At 40.1% G+C, this 18553-nt stretch overlaps 1 protein-coding gene across 1 annotated transcript in view; it reads right to left on the reverse strand.

The window, feature by feature from the left end:
- Window positions 1–754: 754 nt before the first annotated feature.
- The window catches only part of LOC123811340 (echinoderm microtubule-associated protein-like 6), a 126890-nt gene continuing 109091 nt past the window's right edge, over window positions 755–18553 (reverse strand). Inside the window, exons 8-9 of the mRNA XM_045827296.1 lie at window positions 3423–3624; window positions 755–911 (exon numbers count right to left, since the gene is read on the reverse strand). Of these exons, the coding sequence (XP_045683252.1) occupies window positions 755–911; window positions 3423–3624 (359 nt within the window). The remainder of the gene's footprint in view (window positions 912–3422; window positions 3625–18553) is intronic.

Genomic DNA, 18553 nt, shown 5'->3' on the forward strand with positions numbered 1-18553 from the left:
AAAGAAGTCACCGAAGAAGTTTGGGTTTTCAGAGCATTTGGAATTTGTCATGATGGACAGGGAGTGGTGAATGTGCAGTGTTCCTATCTGAAAGAGTAAGTGCATTTTTCCTAGGGTCTCGCCATACATTATGACCAGAAGAACATTAATTCTAACAGAAAATCGTTTTTTACTTCTTTTTAAATTTTATTTTTCAATTAGTTTATTTAAAAAATTTTTTAAAATATGTTTATTGAGTTTAGGGAAGGAGGGAGGGAAGGAGGGAGGGAGGCAGGGAAACATTGACTGGTTGCCTCCCACACGTGCCCTGACCAAAGATGGAACCCGCAACCTAGGTATGTGTCCTGACCAGGGATCAAATCTGCAACCTTCTCTTCTAGTGTACAGAACAATGCTCCAGCCAGCTGAGTCACACCGGCCCGGGCTTCAGTTACAGTTTACATTCAGCATTATTTTGTATTAGTGTCAGGTGTACAGCATAGTGTCAGGTTACACAATCATGCCCCCCCCATTTCCAGCACCCACCTGACACTGTACACAGTTATTACAATATTACTGACTACATTCCCTATGCTGTACTTCACATCCCTGTGACTATTTTGTAACTACCAATTTGTACTTCTTAATCCCTTCTTTTTCACCCAGCCCCCGCAAGACCCTCACATCAGGAAGTGTCAGTCTGATCTCTGTATCTATGGGTCTGTTTCTATTTTGTTTGTTCATCTTTTACAACGGAGCATTTTTAATACCATTTTCAATACCAGGATACATGCCTGACTCGGAGAACAATGAAAGAGCCGTCCTTCATGCCCAGAGCCAGCTGCGATCCATCGGGGCTGAAAGCCACGCTGCGCACAGCTTCTTCCATGTTGCAGCGGGCGATCAAGGCGTGGTCAGCCAGGCTCCACAGCCTGAGCACAAGGACACAGGGAGAAAGAAAAACAAACCACCACTCATCACCATCAGGCAGCCCAAGGCAGGAAGGCCTGCTCACTACAATGTGATAACAACAAGAAAAGATGCTGTGTCCTTCCTCCCAGCATGAGACAGTGTTTACTTGTCTTGGTCGTTTCCCCCATTAGAAATACCCAGAAAGAAATATAAAATAAGATAATACTTCCAAAGGTTTTGATATTCATAGAGAAAGGTAACTTTAAACACTACCTTTATATGAAATCTCACTTTTCTCTTTGGAGATTAAAAATTACTCTTTACTTATACCAGTGGTTATTAATAACTCTCATAGGATAAGAAGTACTCCTAGATGCTATTCTTGTTAGTTTTTTTAAAAATATGAGTACCCTTTTACTAAGTATATTATGTAAACACATATAGATTGAAATTCACATTCCATCTGTTGGCCTCCCTAGAAAGAAAACAGCAGAGATGGAGAAGAGCCAATGATACCCCTGCCCAAGGCGGTTCCAAAATCAGCTGTCTAGTCATATGCTGTCTTTCCTCATAAGCTCCCTGGATAGCCCACTGCTGATAGGCCCACTCATGGTTGGGGCAGACATCCCACAGTGCCCCTCGCTGAGAAGCACAGCTACTGCTAGAGAAATGTGAGTCAAGGGTCAAATGCATCTAACAGTTTTCTGCTGCTCCGGGAACAACTATTCCAGGCACCTCAACCTGAGTAAACATGAACTAAATTTTTGAAGCTATAAATGAGGGTTTACATGTGAGTTGCCATTGTGGTATCTGACTTCTATCTGTTAGTACTTTGCAGACAATCTTCTCTTAACACACAACAGTATGTGCTAGGCAGACCAACAGTCTAGAGTTCTACCATAGCGCCAAGAGTAAGGCACATGCGGTTGAGTTTCTCTAATGCATTCTGACGTCAGGAAGGATGGGGCCAGCTCCTCACAGTACAGAGTTGCAGAGTGAATGGCTTACTGATCCCTTAGGCAGCTCGCACTGTTCAGTCTAAAGCTTATATTATTCTTTCAATACCTCGTCCATTATTCATAATCTCATGCTGTTTTTAGCTATGTACTATTTTCAACAATGTAAGCTTTCCTTTACCATCACCCCTCAGTCAACTGCCCTCTCCCTATAAAGTCACTCAGCTAATCTTTCTCAAGAAATTACGATTTATACCCTTTCTAAATTTCCATATTCAGTGTAAAAGTACATTTAAAATGTTAGCCCAATTAATGGTTGAGAAAAAGACAAATTCTGGCCATCAGGGCTCCTCGGGGAAGTTTGCAATTCTGAGACACAATACAGTTATCAAAATACAAAGGCCAAAGACGTTCTTGAAATCATTTCCATCTGGATGGGTATGAATTGATTTTCTCGGGTGTTTGAACAACTCAGTGGCATTATTTTGGCTGTTGGGGGAAGGCTCAGTGTAATGGAAAGAAAAGAAAGACAAGAGGAAAAAGTGAGTGAAGACAAGTATAAGCCAAATACGCATTTCTGTCCCATGAGGAGACAACTGGAGTCGTCTTCACTGATCTTTAGACTGATGAGACTTGGTGCTTGGTACAGACTAAAGAGTGGATTTATTTTGAGATTATACTTTACTATAAGTATACCAACTGCATTTTGATGAGATATAAGGGCAAGGGGGAAGTGGGAACCTTCAGTGTAGTTTACAATGTTCTATTTTAACTATTAAAATCCAGAGGCAGTACTCAGCGGATCGATGAATCAGTCTCTTCCTTTCCTGATTGCTCAGTCTTTTTCTGGTCTGTTTGTTGTGAAGCACATTTAAAGCTTAATAATAAATACAAAACCACTGAAATCAGTGTAATGGTTTTCATCTCACACTTTCAAATCGCATGGACAGTGCTTCAACAGCCACAATAGTATTGGAAAGCATCCTCACATTGCTCCTTTTATGCAACATCATGCTCTCAAAGACTAACATGTGATCCATTGCAAGAACATTTGAGTCCCTAATAAAACTGCATATTTTCTCAGGCACCAGCACTTCCCTTTGATTTGAGGACAATGTTAAAATTCATCTGAGAATCTATAAAGAAATAATTACATACTCATGTGCCAAAGATAACTTTGCAACCAGAATGTAAGTTCTAATGGTGATGACGTGTGTCTGAACTCAACTGTGAAACTGCCATGTAGCCCGTGGCTGGGCCGAAGGGAAGTGGGGAGATGTGTTCTTACCACAGAGGAGTGTGCTTAGCTCTCAGGACTGGAAGCCCATCTCACCAGCAGCATTTTCACTTCTAAGGACATTTCCTTTCCATGACTTAAGACGGAGCCAAAGAAAGATAACGAAATGCCAAGAAGTTAACTGCTGCAGAACTAAGTGTCTTCACATTCCAGGTGGAAACTGTGTGATTCTGCCCTGTGATTGATCCTTCTCTTAAGTAACAAGTAAATTTGGCCCAAATCAACCTGTTATCCCAAGGAAGTCAGTGAGGTGATCACAGCCACGGCTGGGGCCTCACCTGACAGAGCGGTCATCGCTGCCTGTCACTGCCAGAGGCTTCTTAGGGTGCAGGGCCAGAGCCCAGAGCTCCCCCTCGCAGTGGCCTTGCAGGATCAGCATGGGCTTGTCTCGTTCTCGCACGATCACTTCGAATATCTCGCTGTCCTGCGTCCCCGCTAGGAGGCGGTCTGCTTTCCAGCACACGCTCCGGATAGAGAGGCCTGACAAAAATATAGAAGTCAAATAAAAGCATACCTTCACGTCATTTACAATAAGACACCTAAAGTAAATACCCTTTCACTAAGAAAGCATCTAATGCAACCCATCTTAAAAATTCCTGGGGGTGGAGGACAAAGTCCACATACCATTCTGTGTTACTTACCATTGCCTCACACATGCTGGTCTGCTGGTCGTTTTTCCCACCCCCTCGTAATCTATTTTGCAAAAGAGTGACTGCTCTTTCCTGTCTGACTTGGGACAGTTATCTATGTTTACAGCTGGATATATTTTTAAAACCACATCTTAAAATGAATGTAAGAGTAATCAGTCTTTGTGAACATCTAGCCCTTTTTGAAATTATTTCCTTCTGACTTGCTATAGAAAAGTCAGTAATCACTTCAATCTTCAGGATGTTAACATTGCATTAAAAATTCCATGTGGCTGCCCTGACTGATGTGGCTCAGTGGGTTGGGCATCATCCTGCAAACCAGAACATTTCCAGTTCAATTCCTGATTGGGGCACATGCCTGGGTTGCAGGCCAGGCCCTGGTTGGGGGTGTGTATGAGAGGCAACCAATCAATGTTTCTCTCACATATTGATGTTTCTCTCCCTTTCTCCCTCATCTTCTCTAAAAAAATAATTAAATATTTTTTAAAAATTATATGTGGCTGATACTACAGAATGGCTAATTATCATATTAGGCAAGTTTAATATGCATTTGCTCAGAACTCAGACTCATTCTGTGGGAGAACAGATGTACCATGTCCCAGATATATGCAAATGAAACTCTAATTTCAGTCACAAAATACCATCAAACATCAAACAATTCACGGAATCTTCTCCAAAAGCACAGTCCCCCTTTTAATTCCGAACTTCCGCCTCTGTAGAATTTTACCCACTTGGCAGGTCTTCTTGCCCTGTCGGAGCTGTGATGTCTCAGGCTCCTCGCAGTCTGTTCTGCTCCTTAACTAGGTTCATTACTTACTTACTTATATCATGAATCTTCTCATGACTGAATTAGAAGTATAGGAGCAATCCTACTTTCGTGACTTTCAAAAAGGTAAGGATGTGAAATCTCAGTGGCCTCACCAGTGAGCTCTGTGAGCTTTTGGCATAGAAGCACCAGAAGTCAGAGTGTCTGGGCTTTAGTCCTGCTCTGTAATGGAGTGGCCACACACAGGGAGAAGAACTTTGGTTTTCTCCCCATAAAATGTAGACTATAACTATGGAGGCCATGTAACTTATCATCAAAATTGGGACCCACTGATAGCAAAAGGAGCTTCTAAAATAATTTACATAATTTTTGAAGTATTTTTTAAATAAGAAGGTAGTTTTGTCATGTTGAAAGATGAATCTGTAAACTAAGCCTCTCAAAAATATTTTTAGTATAACCCTGGCCAGTGTGGCTCTGTTAATTGGAGCACTGTCCTGTAAATGTAAAGGTTGTGGGTTTTATTCTCAGTCAGGACACATACTCAGGTTGCAGGTTCAGATCCCCAGTTGGTGGTGTGCAAGAGGCAACCAATTGATGTTTCTCTCTCACATTGATGTTTCTCTCTCTCCCTCTTTCTCCCTCCTTTTCCCTTTCTCTAGAAATCAATATGCATGGTTTTGGGTGAGGATTTTAAAGATTTAAAAATATTTTTATTTTATTTTATTTATTTACTTTTAGAAAGGGAAGGGAGGGAGAAACATCAATGTGCGGTTGCTGGGGGCCATGACCTGCAGCCCAGGCATGTGCCCTGACTGGGAAGATTTAAAAATATTTTTAACATAAAATTCTAATAACACTTAATTACAAAATAAAATAGTCTAAGACAGAGGGATGAATGGGCAAAGCACAGAGGATTTTTAAAAAAGATTTTATTTATTTATTTTTAGAGAGGGAAGTGAGGGAGAAAGAGAGAGAGAGAGAGAGAGAAACATCAATGTGCAGTTGCTGGGGGCCGTGGCCTGCAACCCAGGCATGTGCCCTGACTGGGAATTGAACCTGTGATGCTTTGGTTCGCAGTCCGCGCTCAATCCACTGAGCTACGCCAGCCAGGAGCACAGAGGATTTTTAGGTCCATGAAACTATTCTATAGAAATAATGCTAGACACATGTTAGGTGCATGTTATTATGTGTGTGTGTCAAAAAGCATAGAATATGTAACACCAAGAGTAAGCCACAATATTGGATACACGTTACTACACATGTGTCAACACCCATACAAACGCACACCCCACTGTCAGCTGTGGGCACCGGAAGACAACGACATGTCAGTGCAGGTTTGCCCCCAGGAACCAATGCATCACTCCGGTGGGAGACGCTGAGAGCCAGGGAGGCTATGTGAGTATGCGGTCGGGGGAATATGAAAAACCTCTGTAAATGTCACACATTTTAGCCATGAACCTACCTGCTCTAAAACAAAATTAAGTCTATTTTAAAAATCCAGGGTAATGCTAAGCCAGGGACGGGATGCTGAGACAACAGAAGGGTTAATTGGGGATACATTAATCCTCTAACTAGAATCCTCATCCTAATTCACTGTGGTCTTGAAAGGATCAAATGAAATAATTCATTTAATTACAAAAAAAAGTAGTTTTTTGCCTTGGCTGGTGTAGCTCAGTGGATTGAGAGTCAGCCTGTGAACCAAAGCGTCACCAGTTTGATTCCCAGTCAGGGCACATCCCTGGGTTGCGGGCCAAGTCCCCAGTAGGGGCCATGTGAGAGGCAACCACACATTGATGTGTCTCTCCCTCTCTTTCTCCCTCCCTTCCCTTCTCTCTAAAAATAAATAAATAAAATCATTTTTAAAAATGTAGTTCTTAAGGCACAAGACTATTTTTACATGTGATAACTCTTTTCACTTCTTGCTCTGATTTCATTGTTATGTGTCTTAAAGTGGAAGGAGACAACACACAGGCAGATTACTATTCCCACTGTGAGGAGAAAGCAGAGATATCTTGGCAACAGCTAGTTCAGGGTCAATTGCTCAAAATCCTCCACTGTAAACATCATGATGGGCTTTCAGGGTTGTAAAGGACAGCTGCGTGGTACAAGCAGCCAGGATCGATGGCAGGCTGACAGAGCTGGCAGCTCAGCTGTGAAGAAACTCTGCCTTGTGGCAACACTATTTTGCCACTCTTCTTTTCTTGTCCTTATCTCTCTCCTACCCCTTTCCAAAGGTTCAGTTACTATTTACTGATCAACGTATCCCTGTTTCCTCCCAGAGGGGCGGTGAGTTTGTTGTCTCCCCAGCAGGCCTTGCATCATCTAAAATTTTGTTACAGAAAAGATATAACACTTTGTTCTTGAGAAACAGGAAGTAAAGAGAGATATTAATTATATTTCAACACCAGTAAAAAGCATCAAATAATTTACTTTTTATTTACTGTTCACTATCTCTCTCTAATGTCTGTGGAGACAAGTGTTCTCAGCTTCACCCACTGCTGGACTCTCAGGACCTAGCATGGTGGCTGGGATGTAACAGATGCTCAGTACAAATTGTTGAATGAATAAGATAAAAGTTCAAAAAACAAACATTTCTTGAGTCCTTGGAGATACCAACAAATAAACAATATCCTTATTCTCAATAAGGGTATTCAAAGATGGAAAAATGTATTCATTTATTCAAAAATTTTTGATTGAGCACCTACTACATGCCCAAGATTGATGCTGGCACCATGAACGAGCCAGACTCATGCCCTAATGGAATTCACATTCTAAGGAGAAGCCAGACATTTCTAAGCAGTATCTGCACACCAAAACCAACTAAACGATATTGAAATTCCAGTTCAAGTTGGTGACAAAGGAGGATCTTGAACTTACTCCCATGGACACACCTAATCTACAGATACATATAGAACAATTTCCTGTAAAAGAAACCCCAGAACTAGCTGAACAATTGCTATACATTGAATGAACAAGAAAAAATCTGTATCAAAATGGGTAGGAGAGGCTGAGACACAATCTCACCACAAACCCCACCCCCGGCACATCAACCAACAATCAGGAGGGAACTCAGAACTCTGAGTAAAGGATTTGCACCCTATATGTGACAACCCACCTTTCAAAACCTGTACGTGAGAGATGAGCTCCCAAAACAAGTAGCTTTGAAAGCCAACAGGGCTCATGCCCATGAAACCTACAAGGCTATAGCACACTGAGAAATAGCTCTAAAAGAACCCACACACATAGACTCACCATAGCTATACTCCAAGGTCCAGTGCACAGGATGAGTGAAATGCCTGGTCTTTCTGTGAAAAATGCCTATTTGCCTAACTTGAAGCTTCAGCCTGAAGAGAAGGCATTCAACCTAACAACTAGCAGCAAACTGATATACTCTCCAAAGACCAAGGAGGCAGGAGGCTGCCTCCTTGAGCTCTCCCTCCGCCTTACTCCAGTTCACCAGTATCTCCTGGAAAGGAGCCTGTGTACATATGCGGCACCCTAGCTATTATGGCTACGGCCCAGGGGTCACCTCTTGACCGCCTGGCTCTGAAGGCCAGAGATGCCCATGTTCCCAGGTCCCACAGGATTGCAATAAACAGAGAAATAGTTCCTAACAGGCTTCCCTGCTCCCCTGAACACCCACCCAGGGCACAGTGGAGAGGCCGCAGACAGATACCCAGTCTTTCTGTGAAAGAGGCTTATTAACTTAGCTTCATAGCTGTGCCCTGAGGGGTAAACTTGTAATTAAACACATATCTAGGGGCCAACTGCAATCCCCTCCAGAGAAGAGGGAGGCTGGAGAGTGCTATCTTTGCGCTCTCCCTCTGCCCTGCCCCTGGTTGCTGTATCTAAAGGAAAAAAGCTGTGCACATACCTGGCACCCAGCTCCTGTGCCTGCCACAAAGATGACATGTCCCTCGGTAGCCTGGCTCTGGTGGCCGGTGGGGCTTGTGTTCACTGGGGTGATAGCAAACAAAGCAACAGTCCTTAGCTGGTCTTCGCCCCAGGGCTCAGTGCAGAGGCACCAGAAAGAAAGGCCCATCTCCCACTCTTCCCATGAAAGGAATACATTTGCAAACTTTAAAAGCTGCTGCCTAAGGGTCTAGATTCTAATCAGTATGAATCTAGGTGATGACTGAGAGCCTTCCCTTTGGGACATTGAAGGTCTTGGCACACCCTCAATATTTGGAGCCACTAAGAACAAAGCAGGCTGCTTAGACAACCACAAAGGTTTGGGAGACAAGCAAAAGTAGGGCAGAGTTGAACAGCAAGATTCGTCTCCTACATGAGGTCACCTCTTCAAGGCTGGGAGACATGCTTGTTTTATCTAATGCATGGAAACCAACACACAGAGTCAAGGAAAATGAAGAAATAAAGGAACATATTCTGAAAAAAAAAGAATAAGAATAAAATCTAAGATAAAGACCTCAATGAAATGGAGACGTCACTTACCTGATAAGGAGTTCAAAATAATAGTCACAAAGACACTCACTGAGCTCAGGAGGACAATCCATGAACAAAATGAGATTTCCAACAAAGTGATAAAATATATAAGAAGTAGCCCTGATTGGTGTGGCCCAGTGGGTTGAGTGCTGGCCTGTGAACCAAAGGGTCACTGGTTCAATTACCAGTTGGGGCACATGCCTGGGTTGCTGGCCAGGTCCCCGTTGGGGGTAGGGGGATGTGAGAGGCAACCACACACATATTTCTCTCCTTCTCCCTCCTTTCCCCTCTCTCTAAAAATAAATAAAATCTTTTAAAAATACATAAGAAGTAGCAAACAGAAATCACAGAGCTGAAGAATACATGAGCTGAACTGAGTAATACACTAAAAAGTTTCAAAATCAGACTAGATGAAGCAGAAGAAAGAATCGGTGAACTCAAAGACAAGGCAATGAAACTAACCAATCAAAGAAGCAAACATAAAGAATTTAAAAAGTGGAGATAGTTTAAGAGATATTATAAGAATCCCAGGGTGGGGAGGAGGAGGAAGAAGAGGAGGAAGAGAAGAGAGAGAAAGAAGTAGAAAACTTATTTGAAGAAATAATGGTCAAAAATTTCCCTAACCTGAGAGAAAAGACAGACACCCAGATCCAGAAAGCCCAGAAAGGTCCGAATAAGATGATCCAAAAACCCACACCAACACATACACATACTATAATTAAGGTTTCAAAAGTTGAAGACAGGAGAGAATCTTAAAAGCAGCAAGAGAAAAACAATTTGTTATATACTAGTAAACTAAGTGTACCAGCAGACTTTTCAGCAGAAACTTTTCAGGCCAGAAGGGAGTGGCACAATATATTCTAAGTGCTTAAGAAAATAACTCCCAACCAAGAATGCTCTACCTAAAAAAGTTGATTGTCAGAATTGAATGAGAGAGAAAGAGAGTTTTGCAGACAAGTAAAATCTAAAGGAGTTCATCTCCACAAGACTGGGCTTACAAGAAACATTAAAGGGACTTCTTTAAGCAGAAACAAATGGGTGTTAATTAGCAACAGGAAAACATAAGAAAGTATAAATCTCACCAGTAAAGACAAATGTTAAGTAAAATTTAAAATAACCTAGATGCTGTAAAAGTGGTCCATAAATTATTTAGGAAGCCAGTATGAAGGTTAACAGAAAAAAACTGTAAAAACAATGATAACTACAATAATTTGCTAATGAACACAAAAGATAAAAAGGTGTAAGTTGTGACATCAGAAACAAAATACTGGAAAGAGTAAAAATATAGAGCTTTAGAATGCATTCAAATTTAAACTGTTATCAACTTAAAATAATCTGTTATAAATACAAATTGTTTCATGTAAGCATCCTGGTAACTACAAAGGAAAAACCTATAGTAGATACAGGAAAGATAGAAAGGAATCTAATATACTAGTACAGAAAGTTATCAAATCACAAGGGAAGAGAGCAAGAAAAGAAGAAAGGAATTTAAAAATAGCCAGAAAACAATGAAGAAAATGGCAGTAAGTTCACCCCTATCAATAATCACCTTAAATATAAAAAACACATTCACCAGTCAAAAGACAGAATAGCTGATAGATTAAAAACACAAGATCCATCTATATGCTGCCTACAACAGATTCACTTCAGATGTAAGGATGCCCAGAGACTAAAAGTAAAGGGATAGAAAGGATATTCCACGCAAATGGAAACCAAAAGTAAGTAAGTCAGGGTAGCTATATTTATATAAGATGAAATAGGCTTTAAGACAAAAACTGTAATAAGAGACAAAGGTCATTACATAATGATAAAGGGATCAATCCATCAAGAGGATATAACATTTATAAATATTTATGCACCCAACATAGGAGCACCAAAATATATAAATAAAATATTAACAGACCTAAACGGAAAAATAGATACTATACAGTATAGGGACTTTAATACTCCACTTCTACCAATGGATAAATCATCCACACAGAAAATCAGTAAGGAAACATTAGCCTTAAGGACACATAAACACCATATGGACTTAACAGGCATTTACAGAACATTCCATTCAAAAGCAAAGGAATACACATTCTTCTCAAGCTCACATGGAATATTCTTCAGAACAGATCATATGTTAGGCAAAAAACACATCTTAACAAATTTAAGAAGAATGAAATATCAAGCATCTTTTCTGACCACAATGGTATGAAACTAGGAATCAATTATAAGAAAAAATTGGAAAATTCACATATATGTGGAGATAAACAACATTCTTCTACTTAATGAACAATGAATCAAAAAATAAATCAAAAATACTTTGAGAAAATGAAAATGTAACATGCCAAAACTTATGCAACACAGCAAAAGAAGTTCTAAGAAGGAAGTTAGAGTGATAAAACCCTACATTAACAAATAAGGTCTCAAACAACTAAATTTATGGCTCAAAGAACAAGAAAAAGAAAAGCAAACTAAGCCCAAAATTAGCAGAAGGAAGGAAATAACACAGATCAAAGCTGAAATAAATGAGAAACAATAGAAATGATTAATGAAAGAAAGTGCTGTTTTTTTTAAAGATAAGCTAAAAGGACAAACCTTCAGTTAGACTAACCAAAAAAGAGAGAGAGAGAGAGAGGACTCAAATAACATCAGAAAAGGAAGATGTTACTACTGATCCCACAGAAATACAAAGGATTATGAAGACTGCTATGAACAGTTATATGCCCACAAATTGGATGATATAGAAGAAATGAATACATTCCTAGAAACATAGCACACTTCTTTTTTAAAAAGTTTATTTTTATTATATTTTCCCATTACCAGATATCCCCCTTATACCCCTTCCACCTCCACCCACCCACTCCCTACTGCAATCACCACACTGTTGTCCATGTCTTTGAGTTCTTTTTCCTTCTTGCTCGATCCCTCCACTCCCCCAAATCCCCCAGAGCTGTCTGCCTATTCTCTATCTATGGCTCTGTTTCTATTTTGCTTGTTAGTTCAGTTTGTTCACTAGATTCCACATATGAGTGAAATCATATGGTGTTTGTCTTTCTCCAACTGGCTGATTTCACTTAGTATAATGTTCACCAGTTCCACTCAGGTTGCCACAAAGCACATCAGACTTCTAAGACTTAATCCTGAAGAAACAGAAAATAAGAACAGATAAATAAAAAAGTAAGGAAATTGAATCAGTAACCAAAAACCTCCCAAAAAAGAAAAGTCCCATACCAGATGACCTCACCAGTCTTCCTACTAAACATTTAAAGAAGAATTAGGATTTCCCGCCCAGAGGAGGCATCAACAGACACACTCTGCCTCCTTGCACAACCAAAAGAAGGACAACAAATTTAAAAACAAAACACAACCAGAACTGACAGAAAATCAAACTGTATGGAAGTCTGAGAACTGAGGAGTTAAAGAAGAAACATTCATCCAGACCAGTACGAGGGGTGGAGATTGGCAGCCGGGTGGAGAGGACTCGAGGCAAGGTGGTGGCTGGAGGGCCCAGAAAGGCAGTGGATTGAAGACTGAGAGGTCCCACATTCATGTGCAGATAAACAGGGAGGAACAACTGGGAAGCGAGAGAGACCAAACAACCCAGGGTCCCAGCACAGGGAAATAAAGTCTCAAAGCCTCTGACTGAAAACTCCAGTGGGGGTTGATGTGGCAGCAGGAGAAACTCCCAGCCTCACAGGAGAGTTTGGAGAGACCCACAGAGTCCTAGAATGTACACAAACCACCCACCTGGGAATTAGCACCAGAAGGGCCCAGTTTTCTTGTGGGTAGCTGGGGAAGTGACTGAAAACCAGCAGAGAGAGAAGCAAGTGGCACTGTTCCCTCTGGAACCCCTCCCCCACATACAGAGTCACAACACAGCCGCATGGTTGCCCCGCCCTGGTGAATACCTAAGGCTCCACCCCTTACTACATAACAGGTGGGCGGAGATAAAAAAAAATGGCCCAAATGAAAGAACAGATATAGGCTTCAGAAAAAATACAGCTAAGTGAGAAAAAGATAGCCAACCCATCAGATGCACTCTTCAAAACACTGGTTATCAAGATGCTTCAGGAACTAACTCACAGGGTACTTCAACAGCATAAAAAAAGACCCAGACAGCAATGAAGGTTGCACTATGTGAAATAAAGAAAAATCTACAGGAAACCAACAGTGAAACCAGGGAAGGAAACCAGGACTCAAATCAACAGTTTAGAGCAGAAGGAAGAAACAAACATTTAACCAGAACAGAATGAAGGAACAAGAATTCAAAAAAATGAGGAGAGGCTTAGGAACTCCAGGACATCTTTAAACATTCCAATATCCAAATCATAGGCGTGCCAGAAGGAGAAGAGGAAGACCAAGAAATTGAAAACTTATTTGAAAAAATAATGGAGAACTTTCCCAATCTGGCAAAGGAAACAGACTTTTAGGAAGTCCAGGAAGCTCAGGGAATCTCAAGGAAGTTGGACCCAAGGAGGAACACACCAAGGCACATCTTAATTACACTAGCCAAGATTAAAGATAAGAAAAGAATCTTAGAAGCAGCAAGAGAAAAGGAGAGAGTTGCCTACAAAGGAGTTCCCATTAGACTATCAGCTGATTTCTCAAAAGAAATCTTGCAGGCAAGAAGGAGCTGGAAAGAAGTATTCCAAGTCAAGAAAGGCAAGGACCTACATCCAAGATGACTCTATTCAGTAAAGCTATCATTTAGAATGGAAGGGCAGATAAAGTGCTTTCCAGATAAGATAAACTTAAAAGAGTTCATCACCAACTGGCCCTTATTATGTGAAATGTTAAAGGGACTTATCTAAGAAAAAGAAGGTCAAAAATATGAACAGTAAAATAACAAACTCACAGCTATTAACAACTGAACAAAAAAAAAAAAAAGAAACTAAGCAACCAACTAGAATAGGAACAGAATCAGAGAAACGGAGATCACATGGAGAGTTATCAGTGTGGGAGTGGGGAGGGAGAATGGGGGGGAAAAGTACAGAGAATAAGTAGCATAGATGGTAGGTAGAAAATAGACAGGGGGAAGTTAAGAACAGTATAGGAAACATAGAAGCCAAAGAACTTATAACACATGGACATGAACTAAAGCGGGGGAATGCAGGTGGGAGAGGGTGTGCAGGGCAAAGGGGAATAAAGGGGGTGAGGAATGAGACAACTGAATAGCATAACCAATAAAATATATTTTAAAAAAAGAAAGAAAAAAAAATAAAGAAGAATTAATAGCAATCCTTCTTAGCCTCTTCTAAAAATTCAAAAGGAAGAAACTCTTCCAAACTCATTTTATGAGGCCAGGATTAACCTAATACCAAAACCAGACAAAGACACTACAAGAAAATAATAGGCCAATATCCCTGATGAACATAAATGCAAAAAAATCCTCAGCTAAATATTAGCAAACCAAACTCAACAACACATTAAATGGACCTTACACTGTCCTGACTAGTGTGGCTCAGCTGGTTGGGTATTGTCCCACTAAGCAAAAGGTCGCTGGTTCAGTTCCCAGCTGGGGCATGTGCCTGGGTGTGGGAGGCAACAAATTGATGATGTTTGTCTCACACACTGATGCTTCTCTTATATATCAATATTTCTCTCCTTCTCTTTTTCCATCCCTTTCCCTCTAAGAGTAAATAAATAAAAATCTTTTTTTTTAAAGTGTCTTACACCATGATCCAGTGGCATTAATTCCAGGGATACAAGATGGTTGAACATTTGCAAATTAATCAATGTGACCCACCACATTAACCAAATGAAAGGAAGGATAGAAATCATTATGATAATCTCAGTAAATGCAGAAAAAGCATTTATCTAAGTTCAACATTCATTCATGATAAAAACTCTCAAAAAGTGGGTATAGAGGAAATTACCTCTACACAATCAAGGCCATACATGACAAGCCCACAGCTAACATCATACTCAGGGGTAAAATGCTGAAAGCCTTCCCTCAAGATCAGGAATAAAACAAGGATGCCCATTGTTGCCACTTTTATTCAATATAGTGTTGGAAACCTGAAAGCAGTTAGGCAAGAAAAAGAAAAAAATGCATGCAAATCAGAATGGAAGAAGTAAAACTGTCTGTCTTCACTGATAACATGATATCATCAGTAGAAAATCCTAAAGACTCTACCCATAAACTATTAGAACTCATCACTGAATGTAGTGAAGTTGCAGAAAAAAAATCGATGTACACAATTGAACTGCATTTCTATACACTAATAATTATGAGAAAAAATTTAAGAAAACAATCCCATTACAATTGCATCAAAAAGAATAAAATATCTAGGGAAAAAAACCTAACCAAGGATGTGAAAGATATATATGTTGAAAACGATAAGATATTGATGAAAGAAACTGAAGATAACACAGGTAAATGGAATGATATTCTGTGCTTATGGATTGAAAGAATTAGCATTGTTAAAATGCCCATACTATCCAAATCAGTCTACAGATACCATACAATCCCTATCAAAATTCCACCAGCATTTTTCACAGAAATCAAAACAATTAACCTTGTTAAAATGTCCATGCTATCCAAATCAGTCTACAGATACAGTACAATCCCTATCAAAATTCCAATAGCATTTTTCACAGAAATGGAACAAACAATCCTAAAATTTGTATCAAATCATAGAAGACCCCGAATAGCCAATACAGTCTTGAGAAGGAAGAACAAAGCTGAAGGCATCAAACTATTACAAAATTATCATTATCAAAATAGAATGCTACTGGCATAAAAACGGACACATAATTCAGTAGAACAGAAAAAACCCCACACATATGTGGTCAAGTAATTTATGACAAAGAAGCCAAGAGTATACAATAGTGTTAGGAAAACTGGACAGCCGCATGCAAAAGAATAAAATTAGATCACTATCTTATACCAAACACAAAAATTAATTCAAAATGGATTAAAGGCTTGAACATAATACCTGATATCATAAATCTCCTAGAAGAAAACAAAGGTGGTAAGCTCTTTGACATCAGCCTTGGTGGTGATGTTTTTGAAGCTGACACAAAAAGCAAAAATAAACAATGAAATACATCAAACTAAAAAGCTTCTGCACAACAAAAGAAACCATCAACAAAATGCAAAGGCAATCTATAGAATGGGAGAAAATATTTGCAAATCATGTATTTAATAAAAGATTAATACCCAAAATATATAAAGAAATCATACAACTCAATAGCAAAAGAACAATCTAGATTAAAAAGTAAGCAGAGGATCTAAATAGAAGTTTTTCCAAAGAAGACACACAGATGACCAAAAGGCCCATGTAAAGGTGCTCAACATCACTGATCATCAGAGAAATGCAAGTCAGAACCACAGTGAGCTATCACCTCACTGTTAGTACAATGGTTATTAGGAGAAAGATAACAGAGAAGCGTGGGTGAGGGTGTGGACAAGGGGAACCCTTGTGTGTTGTTGGTGAGAATGTAAATTGGTGCAGCCAATGTGGAGAGCACTGTGGAGGTGCCTCATAAATTAAAAATAGAACTACCATATGATCCAGTAATTCCACATCTGGATATTTACCCAAAGAAAACAAAAACGCTAACTTAAAAAGATATCTGCATTCATTGCAGCATAATTTACAACAGCCAAGGCATAGAAACAACCTAAGTGACCATCAGTAGGTGAGTGGATTTTTAAAATGTGGCATATAAACACACATATGTTCATATACATGCATACAATGAGTTTTATTCAGCCATAAAAAAAGAAATCCTGCCATTTGGAACAACATGGGTGGACCTTAGCATTATGCTAAGTGAAATAAGTCTGTCAGAGAAAGGCAAATGTCATATAATCTCACTTGTATGTGGAATCTAAAAATAAAATTAAAACACCTGAACTCATAGGTACAGAGAACAGTCTGGCAGTTGCCAGAAGTGGGGTGGGGTGGGGGTGAAGGTAAGCAAAAAGGTAGCCAAAAGTACAAACTGCTGGTTATAACTAAATTAAGTTAAGGGCATGTATTGTATAGCATAGTGACTACAGTTAAAAATACTGTAGTGGATATGTGGAAGTTATTAAAAGAGTACATCTTAAAAGTTCTCATCACAAGAAAAAAAAGTATGAATGGATGTTCATGGTGATGGATGTTACTAGATGTACTGTGGTGACCACTTCACATACTGTGTATCAAATTATCATGTTATAGATCAATTATATCTCAGTAAGATAATAGATATACATATATACAGATATATACATGTTATATATCTCAGCACCGTGTTATATATTGTAACTGTTATCGAAATTCTCAAGCCACAATCCTTTTATAATTCATTGCGGGCCTGGCACCCATAGCTGCTGGGCAAGAATGAGCATGCACTGCCCCCGTGGCCTCACGCAATGTGTCCACTCACTTAGGCTAAGTGGCTTAAAAATCAAAATTCTTCCCTAAGTTCTGGCATTGTGTCTGATCCAGTGTACAAGCATTTAATTTCCTTATCACACTACTTTTTACCATCTTGTTTTCAGAATCCAATTCAGAAAGAAATAAGATTATCATAAACAACCTACCACCTGGAATTGACAAGTGCTAAGTAATTAACATTTTAAAAATAGCTGCTTCATCTTTCTTTTTTTTTTTTTTTAAAAAGAGGTTTAGGAACAAAAAGGAACCTTCCATCTCAGCCAAGACCAATGAGCCAGTCAAGGCACCCAAAGCCCAGCAGTGTTTCCAGACCGACGGATAGCGGCCAGGGGGCTCCTGGGCTCCTCGGAAGAGCCCCACGGGCCAGGCCAGGAAATGAGGACTCAGGATGCAGAGTTTGAGGGCCCCACCCCTGCTTTTCCCTCAGCACCTCATAATCTGTCTGCATAGGAAATTTCACTGGAAAAAAAGGGTTCCACTGAAGGCAGGAGCTTTACACACGGCACAGGCAACAAAGCTAGACTGCTGCCGACCTTTTCTGGCTAAATACAGGCGGGGAGAGGGGGCAATGAGAGGAGCTGCTCCATTTTCATTGTTTACAACATAAACTTAATGAGCTGTGAGCATTTTCTCTCAGAAAGCAACCCCAGCTCTTCACAAACACTCAGTTCTTCAAACAGATAAATTGTATTTTGTCACTTCCCACAAGTCACCACAGGGGTCTACCTGTGAAGATAGGACACAGCCATTCCCACTTTCAGAATAACCGCTGACAGCAGGAATTACTTCCTGAGGACCCCGTGGTGGGTAGAGCTGCATTCAAGTTTCCTAATAGCGTTGTTTTCATCATTTCCGAACCTCACTGCTGCTCTGCACACAAGAGTGATGACGAGAACAGCATGGTCTCCTCTGGGCACATTCTGGAGAGACCCTGGCGTGTGGCAGGCCCCGGACCAGGTTCTGACAGTGTTTCCCTTCTCCGTCTGTCCATCCAGCTTGATTTTAATGTCTCTGGCACTGACGCAGAGAACATTAATGTAACCATGCTTTCCTCGCTGGCCAAGGCGGCCACTGCACTGGGAAATAATCCCACCATCTGCTTCTTTATCTTGTGTTCTGGGAGTCAGAAAAATATAAGGCAATATCTGGAATATGGTTAGAAATCCAACAGCAGT

The sequence above is a fragment of the Phyllostomus hastatus genome, unplaced genomic scaffold (assembly GCF_019186645.2).
Source record: "Phyllostomus hastatus isolate PE091 unplaced genomic scaffold, TTU_PhHast_1.1 phas_scaffold_78, whole genome shotgun sequence".
In the NCBI taxonomy this organism is placed as follows: Eukaryota; Metazoa; Chordata; class Mammalia; order Chiroptera; family Phyllostomidae; genus Phyllostomus; species Phyllostomus hastatus.